Below are 18,419 nucleotides of genomic sequence, written 5' to 3'. Positions count from 1 at the left end.
ATCCCCGGCCAGAGCATTGCCGAGCTCTGGCCAGGGATTCCGCTCCTAGAGGGAGCCTCTGACATCACTGTAGTGATGTCAGGGGCTCTCTCCAGGAGCGGATTCCCCTGCTACAGTGCTGCCAGCACTCTGGCTGGGGATTTCGCTCCTGGAGAAGCCACTGGCGTCACTACCTATATACGGGCAGTGACACCAGGGGCTACTCCTAGAGCGGAATCCCCAGACAGAGCATCGGCAGCACTCTGGCAGGGGAATCCACTCCAGCAGGAGCCTCTGACGTCACTGTCCATATATTGACAGTGACGTCATAGGCGCCTCTTGGAGCGGAATCCCCGGCCACAGTGTGGACTATACTCTGGCTGGGGATCCCACTCCTATAGAGAGCCCCAATAGCACGATCTACAATGGGGGGTAGCGCTACCTACAAGGGGTTGTAGCACGATCTACAATGGCACTATATGGGCACTATCTACAGAGGATACTGTGGCGCTATCTACATGGGCACTGTGACATTTTATATGTGGGCACTAGCACTAGGGGCAGCTAAGGGAACATTATACTGTATGGCGGCAGCTAAGGCAGCATTATACTGTATGGGGGCTGCTATAGGGAATTATACTGTATGGTCGCATCTAAGGAGACATGATACTGTATGGTGGCAGCTATGGGGGCATTATACTGTATGGGGTGTTATGCTGCATGGCGGAAGCTATATGGGCATTATACTGTTTTTTTAAAACTCCTTTATACCTTGTGCCAACAGAGCAGTACACAACAAACTTATCACATCAAAGACACAACACGCTGTAGATATACAGTATGGGGGCATTTGTAGGGGCATTATACTGTATGGGGGCATCTGTGTGGGTACTACTGTATGGGGCACCTGTGTGGGCATTATACTGTGTGGGGCATCTGTGTGGGCATTATACTGTATGGGGGCATCTATGGGGCATTATACTGTATGGGTGAATTTGTGTGGGCATTATACTGTATGGGTGCATCTGTGTGGGCATTAAACTCTATGGGGCAATTGTGTGGGCATTCTACTGTATTGGGACTCTGTGTGGACTTAATACTGTATGGGGGTAACTGTATTGGGCAACTGTGTGGGCATTATACTGTATGGGGCATCTGTGTGAGCATCTGTGTTGGCTTTATACTGTATGGGGCATCTTTGGGGGCATTATACTGTGTTTGGGGTTCTATGGTGCATTATACTGTGAAGAGGCACTATGGGAACATAATACTGTGTCGGCTGAACCAGGTGCATATGGGCAGGCATTGGGCAGGGTTAGAGGCGTGGCTTAAAACGGTAAAAAATTATCCCTTTTTGCGATACTTGGGAAGTATGGGTAAAGTATGAGGAGATATTCAGATTTTTGTGCCATATCAATCCAGTTTATGGCTTTCTAGGAAATATTTTTATAAAGTGACCAACCCCTTTAAAGATGCTCATGTATGTCAATTCTTCAGAAATGTGCCCCAATGTTTTAAGTGAAGGTACAAAGTGGGCAAAAAAATAAACAAATCAAATTTTATTGTATACACCTGCTATTTACAACCACCCGTATAATAAACATACTGTATTTGGAATGAATTTTGGCTTTGCTAAATGTATTCTGACTTTTTCACTAGACAAATGGGCAGCCTCTTGAAATGGCGGTGGATGTTGGCTGTGGGACTGGACGTTACACTTTGCCTCTAGCTCCTCACTTTAAAAATGTCCTGGGAACAGACATCAGTGATTCCCAAATACATGTGGCTAAACAATATAATTCAGCACACAATGTGTCATACATGTGAGTATTATTTACTGTATCAATTCTGCTGATATAATGAGTGGACTAGATGGCATCAATTACACTGGCAATTATCTCTCTTCTGTTTATAGGGTCGCCCCGGCTGAGAAGTTACCCCTGAAAGATGCTTGTGTGGACCTGGTAAATGCTGGTCTGGCTGCTCATTGGTTCACAGTAGATAAGTTTGTCAATGAGGCAGCTCGAGTGCTGAAGACAAATGGTTGCTTGGCTGTACATGCTTTCTATCCAGCCACTGAGATTGAATACAAGGAATTGTCAGGTGATCTGACCGCATTAATGATAGAGGTAACACTCAGATAATAATTTTATGCAATGTAGATAGAACTGCAAAAGAGAAATCTTACTACCATTTCCAGTTTCTATTTGATACCCACTTCCTCTGAACTACTGTCCAACAATGGCAAAGCTATATTTTTCATAGTGTGATTGGTATTTGTTATATTAGTTATTTCGGTGGAACCAGAGGACCGTAGTTTGCTTCTATTTGAACAATTTCAGACTAAGGTAAATTGGTCCTATGAAAAATATGTGCATATCCACTTTTAACCCCTCAAAGGACACAGCCTGTTTTGGCCTTAAGGACAGAGAATTTTTTTCAAATATAACATGTCACTTTATGTGGTAATAACTTAGGAATACTTTTATGTATCCAATCGATTCTGAGATTGTTTTCTCGTGACACATTGTACTTTATGTTAGTGGTAAAATTTGGTCAATATATTCAGTGTTTATTTGTGGAAAAACACCAAAATTCTGGAGAATTTGCAAAAATCTGCGTTTTTCTAAATTTAAATGTATTTGCTTGGAAGTCAGATCGTAATATCATACAAAATAGTTACCAGTTAACATTTACCACATGTCTACTTTATGTTGGCATCGTTTTTTAAAAGTCCTTTTATTTTTCTAGGACGTTACAAGGCTTATAACTTTAGCAGCAATTTCTCACGTTTTCAAGAAAATTTCAAAAGGCTATTTTTTCAGTTCTGAAGTGGCTTTGAGGGCCTTATATATTAGAAAGTCCCCATAAATCACCCCATTTTAAAAACTGCACCCGTCAAAGTATTCAAAACAGCATTCAGAAAGTTTCTTAACCCCTTAGGCGTTTTACAGGAATTAAAGCAAAGTAGGGGTGACATTTACAATTTAAATTTTGTTTTTGCCAAAATTAATTTGTAATACATGTTTTTCTGTAATACAGAAGGTTTTTCCAGGTTAAAGTACTCAATATTTATTGCCCAGATTCTGCCGTTTTTAGAAATATTCCTCATGTGGCCCTAGTGTCCTAATGGACTGAAGCACAGGCCTCAGAAGCAAAGAAGCACCTAGAGGATTTTGGGGCCACCTTTTTTTTTAAAGAATATATTTTAGGTACCATGTCAGGTTTGAAGAGGTCTTGTGGTGCCAAAACAGTGGGAACCCCCAAAAAGTGACCCCATTTTAGAAACTACACTTAAGAAATTTGTCTAGGGGTATAGTTAGCATTTGACCCAACAGGTTTTTTGCAAAACCTATTGGAATTAGTCTGTAATTAGTCTGAATACACATCCCGTCCTGGCTGGAGGTGATGCCTATTCATTGTCAGGACACTTGATTAACATTAATGTGTGTGTATGTGGCTGCACATCGTGTTCTAGTAAGAACACGATGCTGCTGTGTAAGTGAATAGGGAGAAGTGTATGATGCTGATTGGTCAGCGTCATACACTTCACTCCACAACTTGGTCAAAAAGTAAAATAAGCCCAGTTGGGCATTAAGAGACTCATTAGCATAAAGCTAAAATAGGCCATAACTCCGTAAAAAAATGATCGTTTTTCTAAATAAAAAAACACTGCTGTAATCAACATTACAGCGCCGATCACATTATGAACAAGATAGGGCACTTATAATGTGGTGACAAAGCCTCTTTAAGGGGTTAATTGTAATCTTTGTTATTATTATTATTATGCACACAGGACATTCCATGAATAAGATTAACCCCTTTCCGCTTTGGTCACTTCTTGACAGAGCCTCATTTTTCAAATCTGACATGTTTCACTTTGTGGTAATAACTTCGGAATGCTTTTACCTTTCCAAGCGATTCTGAATTTTTTTTCTCGTGACACATTGAACTTTATGTTACTGCCAAAATTTGCTCGATACATTCAGTATTTAATTGTGAAAAACGCAAATTTAGCGAAAAATTGCAAAAATTTTCATTTTTCTAACTTTGAATGTATCTGCTTGTAAGACAGGCAGTTGTACCACACAAACTTGTTGCTAATTAACATCCCCATATGTCTACTTTAGATTGGCATAATTTTTTGCACATCCTTTTATTTTTCTAGGTTGTTACAAGGCTTAGAACTTTAGCAGCAATTTCTCACGTTTTCAAGAAAATTTCAAAAGGCTATTATTATAGGGGCCAGTTCAGTTGTGAAGTGGTTTTGAGGGCCTTATATATTAGAAACCCTCAATAAATCACCCATTTGAAAAACTGCACCCCTCAAAGTATTCAAAACAGCATTTATAAAGTTTCTTAACCCTATAGACGTTTCACAGGAATTAAAGCAAAGTAGAGATGAAATGTACAAATGTCATATTTTTTTTTTAATCAGAAATTCATTTTTAATCCATATGTGGTAATGTGGTAATAAACTGCTATTTGGGCACATAGTAGGGCTCAGAAGCGAAGGAGAGCCATTTGGCTTTTGGACTGCAGATTTTGCTGGATTGGTTTCTCTCCGCTATGTCGCATTTGTAAAGCCCCTGTGGGACCAAAACAGTGGAAACTCTCCAGAAGTGACCCCATTTTGGAAACCACACCCCTCAAGGTATTCACCTAGGTGTGTAGTGAGCATGTTAACCCCGTAGGTGTTTTGCAGAAATTAGTGTGCGCTCGATGTTGCAGAGTGAAAATTAGATTTTTTTCTATAGATATGCCAATATGTGGTGCCCAGCTTGTGCCACCATAACAAGACAGCTCTCTAATTATTATACTGTTTCCCGGTATTAAAATCACCCTACATGTGGCCCTAATCTTTTGTCTGGACATTTGACAGGGCTTAGGAGTGAAAGAGTACGATGCGAAGTTGAGGCCTAATTTGCAGATTTACAAAGTATTGGTTCACAATCGTAGAGGCTCTGATGTGAAATGATAAAAGAAACCCCTGAGAAGTGACCCCATTTTGGAAACTGCAGCCGTCAAGGCATTTATTAAGGGGTGTAGTGAGCATTTTCACCCCACAGGTCTTTTCCATAAATGATTGCGCTGCGGATGGTGCAAAGTAAGAATTTTAATTTTACTAGATATGCCATTTCAGTGGCAAATATGTCTTGTCCAGCTTGTGCCACTCGAGACACACACCCCATGGTTCTCCCGGGTATGGCGATACCATAATTGTGGAAATAAACAGGTGTTTTTGAGCACACTGTAGGGTTCAGAAGGGAGGGAGCGCCATTTGGCTTTTGGAGTGTGGATTTTGCTTGGTAGTAGTATTGTTTGGAGTTTTACTGGTATTTAATTTTATATTGTGGGGGTAAATGTAAGCTGGGCAGAGTACATCAGGGGCATACTCCGGGGGTATAATAATTGGGTATAAAATAACAATAAAATAATCCATAGATGTGTGTTACGCTGTGAAGCAATCCTTTATTCGCAGGTCAATGTCACACTAAGAAATGCTGTTGTTTCTTATCCCCCTTTTGGTCCACACTCCGCACCTTTGCAGTTTGGGGAATTTTTCTGGGACTGTGTTTTGGTATAATACGGGAACCCTCGCTTCCAGCAGATATGTTTGGGCCCTACCCTTCCTGGTTCCCTAATTTTAGGGCCCTGATAAATAACCTCTTGAAACAGAAGAAATGTTCCACTCGGGCCTGCACAACTACATATTTTTTTTATTTCCTGACTTATTGGAGCCTTAACTAAATTTTATTTTTTCATAGACTTAGTAGTATGAGGGCTGTTTTTTTGCGGGACGAGCATTAGTTATTATTGGTACCTTTTTGGGGTACATGCAACTTTTTGATCACTTTTTATCCTATTTTTTGGGAAGCAAGGTGATAAAAAAACATCAATTCTGGCATAATTATATTTTTTTATATACAGCATTCACCATGCTTTATAAATTACATGTTATCTTTACTCCGCGGGTCAGTACGATTCCTTCAAATAGTTTTTATTAAAGTTTCACACACATATACAAAAACTTGTCGGATAAACCCGCATTATCACACAACATTGGTACATTGCAAATGAATAGAAAATGCCAATGACATTGATGTCGTACCATATAATCTATGTAATCATATATTCCTTACAGAGGATGTATATGCTGTTCTACAGATGATGATAATGCAAGCATATAAAATATTACACAAACAACAAACAAACCAAACAAACAACAGTGATTGCAGAATTAATATTATGGATAATAACAATATTAATATGAATATGAATAATCCGACATATTTGATCTATCTTGCCCCAACAGGCTTTATGTAATTACTACCTCTCTGAGCAAAGATGACATTTTGTCCATGTTATCCAGTATTTCTCAAAGGATGAAATTTAAAAATTGCCATAAGCTATAGCCCTTTCATAAGCATATGATGTGTTTATAGCCGAGATTAGTTCGGAGAACGGAGGGGTTTCTACTTGTTTCCAATAACGTGTTAGGACCAGTTTTGCCATAACTAAGACTTTACAAAACAACCTCCTATGAACAACAGGTACCTTATCTAATTCCAAGAATAAGAGAATTCGCTGTGGATTAGGTAAAACCAACATAGAAAACATGTCAGACATTAAAGTAATCACCTCAGACCAGTATTTCTTAATAACAGGACATTCCCATAAAACATGTATGAGTGAACCCTCCCTACCACAATTACGCCAGCATAATGGGGATACGTTTGGAAACATAGAGTGTAGACGATCTGACGTGTAATACCAACGCAGATATGTCTTGGTCGCAGCTTCTACATGTGAAACGCATCTGAATGAGATATGCATCCACTTAAAGGCTAAGGTCCATTGGTGGTCTGCGAACGTTGTTCCCATCGAACAATCGGTCCAGTTTTCTGGAACTCCGAGGGGGAGGAAATGGAGTTATATATATATTTCAAACCCTTCTTCCCATTATTAAATCCACTCAATACTGTGAGATTCCCGTGGTAATTAAGATCTGCGTGGCTATGCATAAAGTGTTTTATTCTAAGGTATGTAAATACCTCTCTCTGAGAAATATCGAAAGCAGACCATAACTGTGCAAAGCTTACTATTTTGTTTTCTTGGAAAAGCTGGTCAGATGTGTCCAAACCTCATGTTTTCCACCCCTGAAGATTCATATGAGGTATAGAAAGTTCCAAAAATTCTAGTGGGAGATAAGACCTAGATATTGGTAGGCGTTGTGATGCATGAAAGTGTAAGTATGACCAACATGTCAAGGTGGTTCTGGTGAGGGGGGAAATTTCAATTGGGAGTGGTATATCCCAAAGTCATATGAAGAGAAGGGATTTCAAACTGCCTGATCCCAAGTAAGATGATTCTGTATATTAACCCAATGTTTCGAGTTGTCTTCCTTCCACCACGCTTGTGCCTGTGCTGCCACTGAAGCAACATAATACCCAAATATATTGGGGGCCCCAGGCCACCTGCGCCTTGTTCCTTAGTGAGTATATGAGGTGCGACTCGCGGTTTCTTTTTATCCCAAATGAAGTTCATCATAATACGAATACGTTGAATGCGAGAGAAATAAGATTTGGGAATATTTATGTGGAGAGTTCCAAACAGATATAATAATTTCGGTAGTTGACTCGGTGAGAGTTTAGATAAAGGAATGTCGTTTAAAAAATTCCTGATGTTATTTACAGTTGGTTGGGCTGTGAAGGGATCCCTTTTGATGTTATATAAGGCTTCGTAAAAATCCTTAAATTGATTAGCAATATCCACCGGATGGGAAATTTGTGCACGAGTGTTCGGGTCTATGAGATATGGAATTCTAGATTTTTGGTGATGATGTTTTAGTCGGGCTGCTAGTAATTTACCCGCTTTATTATTTTGAGAGTAATATCTCGTTTTAGTTTTGCGCAAATTTTTTTCATAATCAGAGAGCATGCTCAACCGTAATTCCTGGCGCAAATTATGTCAACTAGTGGCTTGTGTAGCGGAGGGGGCTGTTTTATTTAACGTTTCCATTGCATGGATTTGTTCCGTTAGCTTCGTGATGGTATTTAGACGTCGTTTTTTGGCGATGTGTCCCATACGTATCAAGGATCCCCTTATGAACGCCTTATGAGCATTCCAAAGCGAGTTGATATGAATACCCATCATTAATTTCAAAGTATTCCCCCAGGTCTCTAATTATATCCTGTTTAAATTTAGAGTGGGACAGTAAAAATGGATTACATCTCCACATGAAAGCGGGCTTAGAGTTATGATGTTCTTTTAGGGATAGAGTTATAGCCGCATGGTCAGACCATTTGATAGTTTCTATGGTAGAGTTTTCCATAAGAAGTAATAATTCTTTATCTATGAGAAACATGTCAATTCTGGAGTAACAATTGTGTGGGCAAGAAAAAAAAGGAAAAATCCTTCTCCGTACCATGTTGAACCCTCCAACTATCATATAATTCCTTATTCCATATCAGTTTCCTCAAGGAAGATTGGTCGAGTCTATTACTAGATATGGAATCCAAGGATGTATTCATTACCATGTTAAAATCCCCGCATAGTAGCAGTTTACCTTCTTTAAATTTATCTATAACCCTGAACAATTTATGGAAGAAATGCATTTGACGTGTGTTAGGTGCATATAATGCCACTAAGGTGTATTTGACATTATTAATTAAACATACCAGCAAGATATATCGTCCATTGGGATCCATGTGTACTCGTATCTGTTGAAACGCTACTGAATTTTTAATAGCCAGCATGACCCCCCTGGACTTGGTCTTATAATGAGATTGATAGACATGTGGGAAAGTGTGACATTTGATGCGATGAGCATCCTTGGAGATGACATAAGTCTCCTGAGCACAGAAAACATCGCATGCTAAGGCTTTGGCCTCTGCCCACATAAAACTACGTTTCTGAGGAGTATTGAGGCCCTTGACATTTAGGGATGTAAGTTTAAGAACCATGGCTTAAAGCAAAAATCGTGTTCTCAGTTGCTAGTACTTCCCCTATACCACAATATATGTACAAATGAACCAAATATTTCCATAATGAGACTGTGGGAACCAACGTAATAAATGCAAACGTATACATTACATGTGCAAGCACTGGCGTAGCTATAGGGGTCGCAGCGGTCGCAATTGCGACCGGGCCCCGAAGCCAGGGGGGCCCACGGCCCCCCGCACCACATCAATAAAAAGTTACTATAGTAACTCGGGCCGCGGGCCCCTGTTACTATAGTAACATACTTTACTTACCTTCCTGGTTCCGGATCGCAGCGGAGGTCCTGACGTCAAGCGCAGTGCGCAGCGCATGACGTCACAGCGCTATGCGGCGCGCACAGCATCGAGACGACAGAACTCCCGCCGCGGCCGAAGAGGAAGGTAAGGTTAGCCCTGACTGGCGGGGTCCGACTCCCGGGACCCGCCAATCAGCTGTTTTGAAGGGGCCGCATCACTCTTACGAGAGCTGCTCCCCTTCATTCCTGTCACTTCATTCCGGTCACACTGTGAATCCGTGTCGGCGATTCACAGTGTGAGCGAGTAGTGAAATGAAGGAGAAGCAGCTCTCGTAGGAGTGCTGCGGCCCCTTCAAAACAGCTGATTTGCGGGTCCCGGGCGACACATCAGCTATTGATGGCCTATCCTGTGGATAGGCCATCAGTGTTTAGGGACTGCACAACCCCTAAGCCTACGATGTATCAGGCTTAGGGGGCCCATGAGACAGGATCACAGATTGTGTGATCCTGTCTGCTCTGGCCATGTATCTAAGCCAAAAACATGGTAGGCTTAGATACATGGCCCATGCGTGATCCTGTCTGCTGGACCCTGTATCTAAGCCTACCACACTGTAGGTTTAGATACAGGGCCCCAGCACACAGTAATCTTATACTGTATAAGATTACTGTCTGCTGGACCCTGTATCTAAGCCTACGTTGTGGTAGGCTTAGATACAGGGTCCCACAGACAGTATCACACATGGGCCCTGTATCTAAGCCTAACACATGTGTTACTAATCATTTTTTGTGTGTTTTCTTACAGGTTCAGTCGTTGGACTACGGCGGATTCCAGGACTTCGATGACAGCTTTTTTTTAATTATCAATAAAATGGTTAATGAGGGCTGTGTGGGTTTTTTTTATTTCAATAAAATATTTTTTCTATGTCTTTGTGTTTTTTTTTAAACTATATTACTACCGCCTTAGTAATGGCCGCCGGCTGATTGACAGCATCCATTGCTAAGGCGGGGCTTAGTGTTAGCCGATGCAGAGGCAAACACTAACTCACATTATTACCACAGTACCCACCGCCACCAGGGGTGCTGGGAAGAGCCGGGTACGATCCAGTACCTGACCATCTGTAGTGATGGTCGGGCACTGGGGTGGCCGCAGGCTGGTATTATTAGGAGGGGAAAGGCCAAAAACAGTGGCCCTTCCTACCCTGGTGATGCCAGGCTGCTGCTGCTTTATTGTCTCTGGCTGGTTATGAAAAATGGGGGGGACCCCACGTCATTTAAAAAAAAAATAATAATTATTGGAAAGCACGATGTCGGGTCCCCCCCAATTTTCATAACCAGCCAGATACAACACAGCAGCAGTAGGCAGCATTACAAGGGTGGGAAGGGCCACTGTTTTTGGCCTTCCCCAGCCTAATACTACCAGCCTGCGGCCACCCCGGTGCCTGCCCGTCACTACAGATGGTCGGGTACTGGTTCGTACCTGGCTCTTCCCAGTACTCCTGGTGGCGGTGGGTACCGGGGTAATAATGGGGGTTAGTGTTGGCCTCTGCACCTGCTAACATTAAGCCCCGCCTTAGTAATGGAGGTTGTCAATCAGCCAGCGGCCACTACTAAGGCGGTGATAATAAAGTTTAAAAAGATACAAGCTCATAGAAAAAATATTTTATTGAAATAAAAAAACACAACCCTCATTAACCATTTTATTGAGAATTAAAAAAACACCGTCATTATGTTAGCACCGCTGTAAACAGTTTTGCTGTTTAGAGGAGCTATAAAACTGACCTTCCTTTGAGATAGTTGAGAATCCGGAGCATTACATTTGTGGGTTCGATTAAACTCTCCAAATGGCTAGAAAAAGAGAGCTTTCATGTGAAACTCGACAGTCTATTCTTGTTCTTAGAAATGAAGGCTAGTCCATGCGAGAAATTGCCAAGAAACTGAAGATTTCCTACAACGGTGTGTATTACTCCCTTCAGAGGACAGCACAAACAGGCTCTAACCAGAGTAGAAAGAGAAGTGGGAGGCCCCGCTGCACAACTGAGCAACAAGACAAGTACATTAGAATCTCTAGTTTGAGAAATAGACGCCTCACAGGTCCTCAACTGGCAGCTTCATTAAATAGTACCCGCAAAACGCCAGTGTCAACGTCTACAGTGAAGAGGCAACTCCAGGATGCTGGCCTTCAGGGCAGAGTGGCAAAGAAAAAGCCATATCTGAGACTGGCTAATAAAAGGAAAAGATTAATATGGGCAAAAGCATACAGACATTGGACAGAGGAAGATTGGAAAAAAGTGTTATGGACAGATGAATCGAAGTTTGAGGTGTTTGGATCACACAGAAGAACATTTGTGAGACGCAGAACAACTGAAAAGATGCTGGAAGAGTGCCTGACGCCATCTGTCAACGATGGTGGAGGTAATGTGATGGTCTGGGGTTGCTTTGGTGCTGGTAAAGTGGGAGATTTGTACAAAGTAAAAGGGATTTTGAATAAGGAAGGATATCACTCCATTTTGCAACGCCATGCCCTACCCTGTGGACAGCGCTTGATTGGAGCCAATTTCATCCTACAACAGGACAGTGACCCAAAGCACATCTCTAAATTGTGCAAGAACTATTAAGGGAAGAAGCAGGCAGCTGGTATTCTATCTGTAATGGAGTGGCCAGCGCAGTCACCAGATCTCAACCCCATAGAGCTGTTGTGGGAGCAGCTTGACTGTATGGTACGCAAGAAGTGCCCATCAAGCCAATCCAACCTGGACGCATGGGGTGAAATTTCTCCCGATTACCCCAACAAATTAACAGCTAGAATGTCAAAGATCTGCAATGCTGTAATTGCTGCAAATGGAGCATTCTTTGACGAAAGCAAAGTTTGAAGGAGAAAATTATTATTTCAAATAATAATCAATTTCTAACTTTGTCAATGTCTTGACCATATTTTCTAGTCATTTTGCAACTCATTTGATAAATATAAGTGTGAGTTTTCATGGAAAACACAAAATTGTCTGGGTGACCCCAAACTTTTGAACGGTAGTGTATATATATATATATATATATATATATATATATATATATATATATATATATATATATAAAATTTATCTGTGGGAGGAGGGAACATTTTCTCTGACCCCGGCAATGTCAGTCCTGGTAAAGCCGGCAAGTCATTCTGGCGCTGCAGAAATCTCCCTGAAGAGAACGCTCCCCAATCAGACCCCTGTAATACTCTGTTGGAACTCAACATGCAAGCTACGGGTAGGAACACATTAGGTGTAAACACTGTGGATTTTCCACAATGGATTTCAAATCTCATCCACACACAGCGGAATAAATCTGCTGAAAAAAACATTCAGAAATTGACCTTTGTTTTTTCAATCTGCAGCATGTCAATATATGCTATTCTGTTGCGGGTTTTCCCCAGTGGATTCAATGGGAGGTAAATCCCACAACAAAGAGCCATTTGTTGAGACATTTTCAGCAGAAACACTGGGATTCCCCAGCAAAAATGTAAATAGTTTATACTTACCCCGGGCATAGTCCTAGCAATCCGTTCCTCTGTTCTTAGCGTAGCTTTACCTCCTGGGATGACGTTTCATCCCATGTGACTGATGCAGCCAATCAAAGGCTGCAGCGGTAACACAGACTAGAGCGTTATCCCAGGTGGCTGGGCTACTCTCAGAAGAGAGGAACGTGTCGCTAGGACAATGCCTGGAGTAAGTATAAACTTTTTTTGTATTGCTGCAGGATATCTGCAGCAGACGTGCCGCCCCAAAAACTGGCCCACAATGTAGTGCATTTTTTCGGATGGAATTCCCTGCGATTACCAGGATGAATATGACTAATAAGATTGTGTGCTAATCACTGGCATGCTTGAGGAAGTTTGTAAACTAATAGGAGTGTGATTGGTATATTAAAACTCAACCCTGCTTAAAACCGAATGATTCAAGTTCAACAGAAGATATCCCCAACATCACACTCTCCTATGTCATATTCCCATTTTAGGGAGGCTGATATAGGGGGAAATGTTTGGTGACCTTTCATATATGGACAGTGAAATCATGGCCTACTCCAAGAGCAGAATCCCCGGCCAGAGCATTGCCGAGCTCTGGCCAGGGATTCCGCTCCTAGAGGGAGCCTCTGACATCACTGTAGTGATGTCAGGGGCTCTCTCCAGGAGCGGATTCCCCTGCTACAGTGCTGCCAGCACTCTGGCTGGGGATTTCGCTCCTGGAGAAGCCACTGGCGTCACTACCTATATACGGGCAGTGACACCAGGGGCTACTCCTAGAGCGGAATCCCCAGACAGAGCATCGGCAGCACTCTGGCAGGGGAATCCACTCCAGCAGGAGCCTCTGACGTCACTGTCCATATATTGACAGTGACGTCATAGGCGCCTCTTGGAGCGGAATCCCCGGCCACAGTGTGGACTATACTCTGGCTGGGGATCCCACTCCTATAGAGAGCCCCAATAGCACGATCTACAATGGGGGGTAGCGCTACCTACAAGGGGTTGTAGCACGATCTACAATGGCACTATATGGGCACTATCTACAGAGGATACTGTGGCGCTATCTACATGGGCACTGTGACATTTTATATGTGGGCACTAGCACTAGGGGCAGCTAAGGGAACATTATACTGTATGGCGGCAGCTAAGGCAGCATTATACTGTATGGGGGCTGCTATAGGGAATTATACTGTATGGTCGCATCTAAGGAGACATGATACTGTATGGTGGCAGCTATGGGGGCATTATACTGTATGGGGTGTTATGCTGCATGGCGGAAGCTATATGGGCATTATACTGTTTTTTTAAAACTCCTTTATACCTTGTGCCAACAGAGCAGTACACAACAAACTTATCACATCAAAGACACAACACGCTGTAGATATACAGTATGGGGGCATTTGTAGGGGCATTATACTGTATGGGGGCATCTGTGTGGGTACTACTGTATGGGGCACCTGTGTGGGCATTATACTGTGTGGGGCATCTGTGTGGGCATTATACTGTATGGGGGCATCTATGGGGCATTATACTGTATGGGTGAATTTGTGTGGGCATTATACTGTATGGGTGCATCTGTGTGGGCATTAAACTCTATGGGGCAATTGTGTGGGCATTCTACTGTATTGGGACTCTGTGTGGACTTAATACTGTATGGGGGTAACTGTATTGGGCAACTGTGTGGGCATTATACTGTATGGGGCATCTGTGTGAGCATCTGTGTTGGCTTTATACTGTATGGGGCATCTTTGGGGGCATTATACTGTGTTTGGGGTTCTATGGTGCATTATACTGTGAAGAGGCACTATGGGAACATAATACTGTGTCGGCTGAACCAGGTGCATATGGGCAGGCATTGGGCAGGGTTAGAGGCGTGGCTTAAAACGGTAAAAAATTATCCCTTTTTGCGATACTTGGGAAGTATGGGTAAAGTATGAGGAGATATTCAGATTTTTGTGCCATATCAATCCAGTTTATGGCTTTCTAGGAAATATTTTTATAAAGTGACCAACCCCTTTAAAGATGCTCATGTATGTCAATTCTTCAGAAATGTGCCCCAATGTTTTAAGTGAAGGTACAAAGTGGGCAAAAAAATAAACAAATCAAATTTTATTGTATACACCTGCTATTTACAACCACCCGTATAATAAACATACTGTATTTGGAATGAATTTTGGCTTTGCTAAATGTATTCTGACTTTTTCACTAGACAAATGGGCAGCCTCTTGAAATGGCGGTGGATGTTGGCTGTGGGACTGGACGTTACACTTTGCCTCTAGCTCCTCACTTTAAAAATGTCCTGGGAACAGACATCAGTGATTCCCAAATACATGTGGCTAAACAATATAATTCAGCACACAATGTGTCATACATGTGAGTATTATTTACTGTATCAATTCTGCTGATATAATGAGTGGACTAGATGGCATCAATTACACTGGCAATTATCTCTCTTCTGTTTATAGGGTCGCCCCGGCTGAGAAGTTACCCCTGAAAGATGCTTGTGTGGACCTGGTAAATGCTGGTCTGGCTGCTCATTGGTTCACAGTAGATAAGTTTGTCAATGAGGCAGCTCGAGTGCTGAAGACAAATGGTTGCTTGGCTGTACATGCTTTCTATCCAGCCACTGAGATTGAATACAAGGAATTGTCAGGTGATCTGACCGCATTAATGATAGAGGTAACACTCAGATAATAATTTTATGCAATGTAGATAGAACTGCAAAAGAGAAATCTTACTACCATTTCCAGTTTCTATTTGATACCCACTTCCTCTGAACTACTGTCCAACAATGGCAAAGCTATATTTTTCATAGTGTGATTGGTATTTGTTATATTAGTTATTTCGGTGGAACCAGAGGACCGTAGTTTGCTTCTATTTGAACAATTTCAGACTAAGGTAAATTGGTCCTATGAAAAATATGTGCATATCCACTTTTAACCCCTCAAAGGACACAGCCTGTTTTGGCCTTAAGGACAGAGAATTTTTTTCAAATATAACATGTCACTTTATGTGGTAATAACTTAGGAATACTTTTATGTATCCAATCGATTCTGAGATTGTTTTCTCGTGACACATTGTACTTTATGTTAGTGGTAAAATTTGGTCAATATATTCAGTGTTTATTTGTGGAAAAACACCAAAATTCTGGAGAATTTGCAAAAATCTGCGTTTTTCTAAATTTAAATGTATTTGCTTGGAAGTCAGATCGTAATATCATACAAAATAGTTACCAGTTAACATTTACCACATGTCTACTTTATGTTGGCATCGTTTTTTAAAAGTCCTTTTATTTTTCTAGGACGTTACAAGGCTTATAACTTTAGCAGCAATTTCTCACGTTTTCAAGAAAATTTCAAAAGGCTATTTTTTCAGTTCTGAAGTGGCTTTGAGGGCCTTATATATTAGAAAGTCCCCATAAATCACCCCATTTTAAAAACTGCACCCGTCAAAGTATTCAAAACAGCATTCAGAAAGTTTCTTAACCCCTTAGGCGTTTTACAGGAATTAAAGCAAAGTAGGGGTGACATTTACAATTTAAATTTTGTTTTTGCCAAAATTAATTTGTAATACATGTTTTTCTGTAATACAGAAGGTTTTTCCAGGTTAAAGTACTCAATATTTATTGCCCAGATTCTGCCGTTTTTAGAAATATTCCTCATGTGGCCCTAGTGTCCTAATGGACTGAAGCACAGGCCTCAGAAGCAAAGAAGCACCTAGAGGATTTTGGGGCCACCTTTTTTTTTAAAGAATATATTTTAGGTACCATGTCAGGTTTGAAGAGGTCTTGTGGTGCCAAAACAGTGGGAACCCCCAAAAAGTGACCCCATTTTAGAAACTACACTTAAGAAATTTGTCTAGGGGTATAGTTAGCATTTGACCCAACAGGTTTTTTGCAAAACCTATTGGAATTAGTCTGTAATTAGTCTGAATACACATCCCGTCCTGGCTGGAGGTGATGCCTATTCATTGTCAGGACACTTGATTAACATTAATGTGTGTGTATGTGGCTGCACATCGTGTTCTAGTAAGAACACGATGCTGCTGTGTAAGTGAATAGGGAGAAGTGTATGATGCTGATTGGTCAGCGTCATACACTTCACTCCACAACTTGGTCAAAAAGTAAAATAAGCCCAGTTGGGCATTAAGAGACTCATTAGCATAAAGCTAAAATAGGCCATAACTCCGTAAAAAAATGATCGTTTTTCTAAATAAAAAAACACTGCTGTAATCAACATTACAGCGCCGATCACATTATGAACAAGATAGGGCACTTATAATGTGGTGACAAAGCCTCTTTAAGGGGTTAATTGTAATCTTTGTTATTATTATTATTATGCACACAGGACATTCCATGAATAAGATTAACCCCTTTCCGCTTTGGTCACTTCTTGACAGAGCCTCATTTTTCAAATCTGACATGTTTCACTTTGTGGTAATAACTTCGGAATGCTTTTACCTTTCCAAGCGATTCTGAATTTTTTTTCTCGTGACACATTGAACTTTATGTTACTGCCAAAATTTGCTCGATACATTCAGTATTTAATTGTGAAAAACGCAAATTTAGCGAAAAATTGCAAAAATTTTCATTTTTCTAACTTTGAATGTATCTGCTTGTAAGACAGGCAGTTGTACCACACAAACTTGTTGCTAATTAACATCCCCATATGTCTACTTTAGATTGGCATAATTTTTTGCACATCCTTTTATTTTTCTAGGTTGTTACAAGGCTTAGAACTTTAGCAGCAATTTCTCACGTTTTCAAGAAAATTTCAAAAGGCTATTATTATAGGGGCCAGTTCAGTTGTGAAGTGGTTTTGAGGGCCTTATATATTAGAAACCCTCAATAAATCACCCATTTGAAAAACTGCACCCCTCAAAGTATTCAAAACAGCATTTATAAAGTTTCTTAACCCTATAGACGTTTCACAGGAATTAAAGCAAAGTAGAGATGAAATGTACAAATGTCATATTTTTTTTTTAATCAGAAATTCATTTTTAATCCATATGTGGTAATGTGGTAATAAACTGCTATTTGGGCACATAGTAGGGCTCAGAAGCGAAGGAGAGCCATTTGGCTTTTGGACTGCAGATTTTGCTGGATTGGTTTCTCTCCGCTATGTCGCATTTGTAAAGCCCCTGTGGGACCAAAACAGTGGAAACTCTCCAGAAGTGACCCCATTTTGGAAACCACACCCCTCAAGGTATTCACCTAGGTGTGTAGTGAGCATGTTAACCCCGTAGGTGTTTTGCAGAAATTAGTGTGCGCTCGATGTTGCAGAGTGAAAATTAGATTTTTTTCTATAGATATGCCAATATGTGGTGCCCAGCTTGTGCCACCATAACAAGACAGCTCTCTAATTATTATACTGTTTCCCGGTATTAAAATCACCCTACATGTGGCCCTAATCTTTTGTCTGGACATTTGACAGGGCTTAGGAGTGAAAGAGTACGATGCGAAGTTGAGGCCTAATTTGCAGATTTACAAAGTATTGGTTCACAATCGTAGAGGCTCTGATGTGAAATGATAAAAGAAACCCCTGAGAAGTGACCCCATTTTGGAAACTGCAGCCGTCAAGGCATTTATTAAGGGGTGTAGTGAGCATTTTCACCCCACAGGTCTTTTCCATAAATGATTGCGCTGCGGATGGTGCAAAGTAAGAATTTTAATTTTACTAGATATGCCATTTCAGTGGCAAA

At 41.1% G+C, this 18,419-nt stretch overlaps 1 protein-coding gene across 1 annotated transcript in view; it reads left to right on the top strand.

The window, feature by feature from the left end:
• Window positions 1–18,419, top strand: part of LOC142656296 (uncharacterized) — a 44,898-nt gene that overhangs the window by 12,734 nt on the left and 13,745 nt on the right. Inside the window, exons 2-3 of the mRNA XM_075831191.1 lie at window positions 1,639–1,802; window positions 1,895–2,108. Of these exons, the coding sequence (XP_075687306.1) occupies window positions 1,639–1,802; window positions 1,895–2,108 (378 nt within the window). The remainder of the gene's footprint in view (window positions 1–1,638; window positions 1,803–1,894; window positions 2,109–18,419) is intronic.

This window comes from Rhinoderma darwinii, chromosome 6 (genome assembly GCF_050947455.1).
Source record: "Rhinoderma darwinii isolate aRhiDar2 chromosome 6, aRhiDar2.hap1, whole genome shotgun sequence".
Lineage (NCBI taxonomy): Eukaryota > Metazoa > Chordata > Amphibia > Anura > Rhinodermatidae > Rhinoderma > Rhinoderma darwinii.
This window is presented reverse-complemented; position numbering and strand designations above follow the sequence as displayed.